The 8,664-nt window shown below is 44.9% G+C and overlaps 1 protein-coding gene across 1 annotated transcript in view; it reads left to right on the top strand.

The window, feature by feature from the left end:
* Positions 1-6,543, top strand: part of LOC149431325 (ubiquitin carboxyl-terminal hydrolase 4-like) — a 15,923-nt gene extending 9,380 nt beyond the window's left edge. The window contains exons 6-10 of the mRNA XM_089665664.1: positions 74-189; positions 279-428; positions 2,234-2,337; positions 3,746-3,834; positions 5,671-6,543. Coding sequence (XP_089521790.1) covers positions 74-189; positions 279-428; positions 2,234-2,337; positions 3,746-3,834; positions 5,671-5,823 — 612 coding nt within the window. The 3' untranslated portion in view covers positions 5,824-6,543. The remainder of the gene's footprint in view (positions 1-73; positions 190-278; positions 429-2,233; positions 2,338-3,745; positions 3,835-5,670) is intronic.
* Positions 6,544-8,664: the final 2,121 nt, after the last annotated feature.

Raw genomic sequence — 8,664 nt, 5'->3', positions numbered from 1 at the left:
CTGCCTTGGGAGGGTTGAATGGTCATCAGATCCCATGTCCTGCCTTCCAATGTTCCTTGTGTCTTCCTTACAGGCCTTCAGCAAACACGAGTCCATGCTCCAGCTGCAGAAGAAGAAGGTGACGGTGGCCCTCAGAGATTGTATCCAACTCTTCACCAAGACAGAGACACTTGGTGAACATGACCCCTGGTAAGTCTGCCGTGTGTGGGTGCATAAATCGATCCTATGCTTGTTCTACTCCTCATAGAAGGTGAAAACCCACATCCTCTGTCCTGCAGGTATTGTCCACAGTGCCGGAAACATCAGAGGGCCACCAAGAAATTTGACTTGTGGGCTTTGCCAAAAATCCTTGTGGTGCACTTAAAGCGTTTCTCCTACAACCGTTACTGGAGGGACAAGCTGGACGCTGTGGTGGAGTTCCCTATCAGGTAATAGTATCCTGGAAGCCATTCAAACATTTAATACACAATAAGGGCATAATATGACTTCCCCACCCCCGCCTCAATCAATAAATCCTTCAGATTGGTTTCTGTGTGACTGTGTAACCAGGATACCGGGCATTGTTCAGTCTTTACTAAAAGATCTACCACCTGCCGGCTGGCACTGTGCAGATCTCCCAGGATCTGGTTAATTATTTGTTGGTGAGTCAGTCTTTGTCTCTGGCACACCTCATAGAGGATCAAATGTCCATGCTTTATACAGGGGTGAGGCATATCCTGGGCTGTGTCTTACCACCATCTATCCATACACATCCTTCTATCCAACCTCCATCCATAAACATCCTTCTGTCCATCCATATTACCACCATCCTTTCATCCATACTTCTAATCTCCATACACATCCTTAAACCTATCAATATTACCACCATCTGTTCCTCCATACACTTCCTTCCTTCCATCCATGCCTCCAAACATTCTTTCAGCCATCCATTGCCTAGTATCCATCCTTGTAATCACTATTAGTCCCCCATATACATCCTTCCATTCATATTACCACCATGCATGCCTCTTTACACATCATTTCATCCATCTCCTAGTATCCATCTTTCTAATCTCCATCCATCCCTACATACCCAACCCATAGTATTCATCCTTCTAATCTCCATCCAACCCCACATACCCAACCCATAGTATCCATCCTAATCTCCATCCATCCCTACATACCCAACCCATAGTATCCATCCTAATCTCCATCCATCCCTACATACCCAACCCATAGTATCCATCCTTCTAATCTCCATCCATCCCTACATACCCAACCCATAGTATCCATCCTTCTAATCTCCATCCATCCCTACATACCCAACCAATAGTATCCATCCTTCTAATCTCCATCCAACCCCACATACCCAACCCATAGTATCCATCCTAATCTCCATCCATCCCTACATACCCAACCCATAGTATCCATCCTTCTAATCTCCATCCATCCCTACATACCCAACCCATAGTATCCATCCTAATCTCCATCCATCCCTACATACCCAACCCATAGTATCCATCCTTCTAATCTCCATCCATCCCTACATACCCAACCCATAGTATCCATCCTTCTAATCTCCATCCAACCCCACATACCCAACCCATAGTATCCATCCTAATCTCCATCCATCCCTACATACCCAACCCATAGTATCCATCCTTCTAATCTCCATCCATCCCTACATACCCAACCCATAGTATCCATCCTTCTAATCTCCATCCATCCCTACATACCCAACCCATAGTATCCATCCTTCTAATCTCCATCCCATCCCATAGTATCCATCCTTCTAATCTCCATCCATCCCTACATACCCAAAACATAGTATCCATCCTTCTAATCTCCATCAAGCCCATAGTATCCATCCTGTCCTACAGTTCATCATTCCCATCCTGCTCTGTAAGGGTTAACAACCCAATATGGAGGAAATCCTCATATCAATACAGAAAAGGTCATCTTTGACAGATTCTATGGACATTGTATTGTTCATCGGCCTGATTCAGCTGTCCCTTGTCCCGTCCCAGTTGGACCTAATCCCATGGCCTGGGATTGTTGGTGCTGAGCCGGTGCGTATAGACACAATGTTTGTCATGTGACCGCCATACGTTTTGTGTACGCTGCAGACGCTATTCTGGGTTCCGGCCGTGCTTTGTTCGGGGAGCTCTGCCACTGACAAAGGACAATGTGGCTCCATTTTTATTCTTCTTTCGCTGTTGTTGCTGCTAACAAAGTGTTTTCATTCTTTTTCCAGGAATCTGATTATGTCGGAGTTTGTCTGCGATCCAACGGCTGATCCATATATTTATGACCTGGTAGCAGTTTCCAACCACTATGGTGGCATGGGGGGAGGACATTGTAAGTGGTAAACCTTCCTATTGGCTTCCTGTTAATGCTGAATGTTTGAACAGAGCTGATCGCCACAATAGTATTCCTGGTCCAGTCTGTTCATTGATTGGATCTCAGGGCATACTGCTCCGAAAAATGTCCCCTGATATCAGAACACAGGATCCTCTCTCTCCCCTGATAGGATACCAGGAGCCTCCTTTTATAGATCTCTGTACAGTGATTGGATCTCAGGAGTCCCTGTTCAGATCTCTGTTCTCTGACTTGATCTCTGAAGATTCCATTGCAAACCTCTGTCCCCTCAGTGGTTGCCTTGGTTACACATCTCTGTCCACTGATTGGATCCCAGGAGCCTCCATTACAGACCTCTGTCCACTAATTGGTACCCAAGCGCCTCCGTTACAATCCTTTGTACACCAATTGGATCCCAGGCGCCTCCGTTACAGACCTCTGTACACCAATTGGATCCCGGGCACCTCCGTTACAGATCTCTGTACACCAATTGGATCCCAGGCGCCTCTGTTACAATCCTCTGTACACGGATTGGATCCCGGGCGCCTCCGTTACAGATCTCTGTATACTAATTGGATCCCGGGCGCCTCCATTACAGATCTCTGTACACCAGTTGGATCTCAGGTGCCTCTGTACACTGATTGGATCCCAGGTGCCTCCATTACAGACCTCTGTACACCGATTGGATCCCAGGCGCCTCCGTTACAGACCTCTGTACACTGATTGGATCCCAGGAGCCCCAGTTACAGACCTCTGTACACTGATTGGATCCCAGGAGCCCCAGTTACAGACCTCTGTACACTGATTAGATCCCAGGAGCCCCAGTTACAGACCTCTGTACACTGATTGGATCCCAGGAGCCCCAGTTACAGACCTCTGTACACTGATTGGATCCCAGGAGCCCCCGTTACAGACCTCTGTACACTGATTGGATCCCAGGAGCCCCCGTTACAGACCTCTGTACACTGATTGGATCCCAGACGCCTCCGTTACAGAGTTTGGTAGGCAGCGACGCTTTGCACCTGTCCATTCACACTATAAACGCGGCATAGTTGCAAAACCATCCAAGCTATACCCATTTTGGCATAGAATAAAAATTTGGTGGGTGTTTTTGGATCGTCTTGAATGCCCTCGCAGTGCGTCCGAAACGCTCATTAATGCTATAGGTTTGTTTAAAGCTTTTTTAAAATTCAATGCCTGTGTGAACTTAGCCTGGGGAAGGAGCAAGATCTGTAAGGCTGAGATGAGACACGGCAGAGGGATGAGCTCATCTCTGGCGCTTTGCTCTCTCCTCCTATCAGCATGTCTTTCTTGACTCAGACACTGCATCTCTGTGAATACAAACAGATTTTTGGCTGTCCGGTGCTATTGGTCTCATGTCATCTCTGGCTTTTCGTTGCCCCTACAGATACGGCGTATGCAAAGAACCAGGATACGGGTCAGTGGTATTACTTCGATGACAGCAGTGTGTCTCCGGCTTCTGAAGATCAGATTGTGGTGAGTGTTGGTGTGTGTGGGGGAGAGCCCTCTGCCATGTTGTCCCGTGTGATCCATTCATCAGCCTCCTCTTCTGGCCATGCTATGTACTCCGCTCTTCCTGGCTGTGTTGAATCATTTATTTAGAAGCGCATGACACAAGATCAACAAACACGACTTACTAAACTGAAATCCAGTTTTACCACCCCACCCCCACATTTGAAACCGATTTACTCTTAATTCTCTTAAAACTTCTCCAAAATATAACCCTTTGAAGTTGTGGCAGCTCTTGAACCCGCCTTCATTTCCTTCACCTTCAGTCATCATCAGTCCCCTCGTTTCCTGATCCGTGCTGTCATGGGCTCACCTCTCGCAGCCATCAGTCATTTTTTGCTTTTCATCATGTGTGACTTTTAGAGCTGGTGTCAGTGATCGTATTATTGTTCCTAAACGTTTATATGAAGATACACATCCCCGACATCGCTTTAGGCATGCATGCTCAGAATTCAGCTGTGCAATATGTTGATCAGTAGCTTGATTATTCTTATCAGATCTACTCAGCAGATTGCACATCTAACCTCTGCCACACCCATGGTCCAGCAGGGAGGAGCGTGCATGTGTAAAAGGATGGTGCAGATGTATTTATATGACAGTTGAGGCAGGTTGCTGGCCTCTCGCATTGAACGTAGTCTTATGCAGGCCATAGACAGGTCGAAAACCGGCCATTTTTTTATTTAAAAAAAAAACGAAAAGTCAGTGGTTCGATCGGCCAACGTTACCACCAACGGTAAAAAAAACGGCCGATTTTCGTCCCGTCTACGGCCGGCATTTAATTACTTTTGTCCCTGCAGAGAGCTCCGCTATTATATTTGACATGAAAAAGTCTTGCGGTTGCAACAATGTATCCATTTCAGATACAGATGTTTTTATTCGAATACAAATAGATACAATGTTGCAACCGCAAGATTTTTCATGTAAAATATAATAGCGGACTGGAATTCTTTTCTTTTTCTTTTTTTTTTATTCTTTTTCTTTTTTTTCTTCTTTTTCTTCTTTCTTTTTTTTTTATTCTTTTTCTTTTTTTTTATTCTTTTTCTTTTTTTTTTTTCTTTTTTTTCTTTTTTTTCTTTTTCTTTTTCTTTCTTCTTTTTCTTCTTTTTTTTTTTATTCTTTTTCTTTTTTTTTTTTTTCTTTTTCTTGCTTTTTCTTCTTTTTCTTTCTTCTTTTTCTTTCTTCTTTTTCTTTTTTTTCTTTTTCTTTTTCTTTCTTCTTTTTCTTTCTTCTTTTGCTTCTTTTTCTTTTTTTTTCTTCTTTCTTCTTTTTCTTCTTTTTCTTTCTTTTTCTTTTTCTTTTTTTCTTTTTCTTTCTTCTTTTTCTTCTTTCTTTTTCTTCTTTCTTTTCTTTTTCTTTCTTCTTTTCCTTTTTTTATTCTTTTTCTTTCTTCTTTTTCTTTCTTTTTCTTTCTTTTTTCTTTTTTTTTTTCTTTTCTTTTTCTTGCAGGTCACAGCTCATGCACAGATTTTTAATCGGTAAAACAATCGGCCAATTTGCACATCATTGCCGGGAAAATCGGCCGCAAATTTTCCAACTTGACCGATAAAAAAAAAATGTGCCAAAACCCCGAAAAACGGCCGACCAATTAACCCACTAACGGTGCGAAAATCGGACGATTTTTCTTTTTTTTTCGGACGATTTTCGACCTGTCTATGGCCTGCATTAGTACAGAGCAAAGATCAGCATGCTCATTCCTTAGATCTTGTAAATCTGAATAATCAAGCAACTGATTAGCAGATTGGACAGCTATGTGACCATTACACATCAGCTTTAACCTTTTTTTCATCTTTTTTTTCCTTCCAGACAAAAGCGGCTTACGTACTGTTCTACCAGCGGCAGGATAATGTCAGCGTGAAATCGCCGTCGCCTGCAGCGTCCCTGGGTTCTCCCCCAGCCGATGAAGCTTTAGGGGATGAGGAGACACAGCAAGACATTGACTGTATGGACACCAACTAGAGGACTTTCTGTAGCGCCCCCCCTCCGTTGTCTGGAGTACGGCAGTGCGTCTGCCCTGAGATGTACATACTACCCTGATTACCGTTCCTGGATCGTCCAACCGGCATTGGGGGAGGGGCTGCTGCCGACACACAGTACAGAACGAGCGTCCACAACGGGAGGCCCCCCCCCTCCGGGGCGGCGGCGGTGGCGGCAGCTCATCCGGGGGGGGACTCTAGAGCAGGAGATGGTCATGTATCTGGTTTGGTGCCTGTGTTTATGCTCAGCTGAGGAGTATTTCTTTAATCCTGGCTTTAATTCTTTATTTTCTCCCTCCATGTTTGATTTGAACAAAATGAATTGAACACCAGCAGACTATGAAAAGTTATATTTTTAATACAAAGTACTGTAGCGCTCGCTAGGAACCATGATCTCGGCTCTCCTTCGGACGGCCGCCAGGGAACGATCACTTTCTGACGCTGCCGAGTTGAAGTGTGTATGGCCGACGCCGTGAGATTGCAAAGACCATTAAATAGCAAATTTAAAAAAAAAAAAAAAAAAAATGCATCCGCTTAAGAAGCCGGCTTTCTTTTGTTCCCGTTTTTTGGGGGTGGGGCCTATTTATTGATCAGGACAGTATTTAAAGGCACACACAGTGACTAGACGCAAGGATTGGGTGTGATATCTACAGGCGGAATGGGGGAGCTGATGGTTCATTAAACGTGATCAAAGCCTCCTGGATCGAGTGTTTTCCTTGTCTTCCTGTGTCATCTCCAACTGAACCGCATTCGGGAGCCTTCCTCAGGACACAATTTCCTACTGCAGTGCCACAAGGGCTCCGGATGCCAGGAGAAACCTTTAAAGGGGTTATAAACTCCCCAAAGATGAAACAAATCCTCCTACATAGGTTGTACAGGTTTTCTTCTGTCTTCTCTTTACAGCCATTCAAAGTCTAGAATTTATAACGCTTGTCTGAACTTTCAGAAAGCAGGGCATGGGGAGATGAAGTGAGAGCTGATTGGAGCTCTTCCCCTTCCCCCCTTTTCCCCTTCACACAGGAACAGAGCTGGGGCTGCCAATCACAGGCCGTGTGCTGGAGCTCCCTCTCCTATCATCTTCTTACTCTTGGTGTCAGGAAAACCTGTCCGATCAATTGACTCATGCAGATAAGCAGGGGGTGGGGAGATGAAGTGAGAGCTGATTGGTGCTTTTTCATTTTCCACTTTCCCCTTCCCCCCCCCCTTCTTTCTCCCCTTTCCCTTCTTTCTCCCTCCCCTCTCTGCTCCCTTTTTTTCCCCTCTCTGCTCCCTTTTTTTCCCCTCCCTGCTCCCTTTTTTTTCCCCTCCCTGCTCCCTTTTTTTCCCCTCCCTGCTCCCTTTTTTTCCCCTCCCTGCTCCCTTTTTTTCCCCTCCCTGCTCCCTTTTTTTCCCCTCCCTGCGCCCTTTTTTTTTTTTTCCCCTTCCCCTTTTTCTTTTTCCCTCCCCTTTTTCTTTTTCTCGCCCCTTTTTCTTCCCTCCCCCTTCTTTTTTCCCCTCCCCCTTCTTTTTTCCCCTCCCCCTTCTTTTTTCTTTCCCCCTCCCCCTTCTTTTTTCTTTCTCCCTCCCCCTTCTTTTACCCTTTCTCCCTCCCCCTTTTTTTTTTTCTCCCTCCCCCTTTTTTTTTTTTCTCCCTCCCCCTTTTTTTTTTTTCTCCCTCCCCCTTCTTTTTTTTTTCTCCCTCCCCCTTTTTTTTTTTTCTCCCTCCCCCTTCTTTTTTTTTTTTTTTTTTCTCCCTCCCCCTTCTTTTTTTTTTTTTTTTTTCTCCCTCCCCCTTCTTTTTTTTCTCCCCTTCACACAGTACACGGAAACCGATCTGAGGCTGCCAATCACAGGCTGTGTGCTGGAGCTCCCTCTCCTATCACCTTCTCACTCTTGGTGTCAGGAAAACCTGTCAGATCAATGGACTCATGCAGATTACGGAGGAATGAGGCAGCAGACAGAATTGACTCTTACTTCCCCGGTCACACCGATCCTGAATTTGAAATCGTGTAACTTCACAGTAAGTCCCACGATTTCAAAGTCGGATGACCTGCTGATTTGAGGTGCGATTTACAGGACATGACCAAGTCAGAAACACGCTGATAGGACCACTGTAATTGCAGGCAATAGGGTGTGAGTTGCAAGTCATGGCATGCCAAGTCGCTCTCAGTGTGACCGGGGATTTAGTTGATTTACTAAAACTGGAGAGTACAAAATCTGGTGCAGCTCAGCATGGCAGCCAATCAGCTTCTAACTTCAGCTTGTTCAGTTAAGCTTTGCCAAAAAAAAAAAAAAAAAAAAAAGCTGGAAGCTGATTGGTTCTATGCAGAGCTGCACCAGTTTTGAATTCTCCACGTTTAGTAAATCAACCCCTTTAGTGCTCTGGACTGAGACAAGTATACATGATAGAGGGATGTGCTTGGTTCATATGTCATGTCTGAGGTTTACAACCACTTTTAACTCTTCCTACCCAGAGGATCTTCAAGCCGGAGGTCTTTCATGATCACAGTGATTGGCTGTCACAATGATCACATGACCCTGAGGCTGTTCTACCGGCTCTTGATCATTGCTATGTGTCTGGGAGCTGTCGGTGACTGTGTGGTCACAATGCTGTGGGTTTACAATTGCAAACATAATGGCCGATTGTGAAGGGGGGGGGTAAAACCTTTTGGAGGTCAAGTGGGTAAAATCTGCTTTTATTAAAATATTTTATTGTAAGCCTATAAGGTTCTTGTGTAGACACTTCCTGTTACAGGGTGACAACGCTATGTGCCTTTTTCCCCAAATATGCGTCTGTGTTATCCTATCACATGGGCTTCTGATGGTGACTACATGTGGCCATTTC

This window comes from Staurois parvus, unplaced genomic scaffold (assembly GCF_062004578.1).
Source record: "Staurois parvus isolate SC_StPar_1 unplaced genomic scaffold, SC_StPar_1.0 ptg002293l, whole genome shotgun sequence".
Lineage (NCBI taxonomy): Eukaryota > Metazoa > Chordata > Amphibia > Anura > Ranidae > Staurois > Staurois parvus.
The sequence above is the reverse complement of the archived record's forward strand: the minus strand, read 5'-3'. Positions and strand labels throughout refer to the sequence as shown.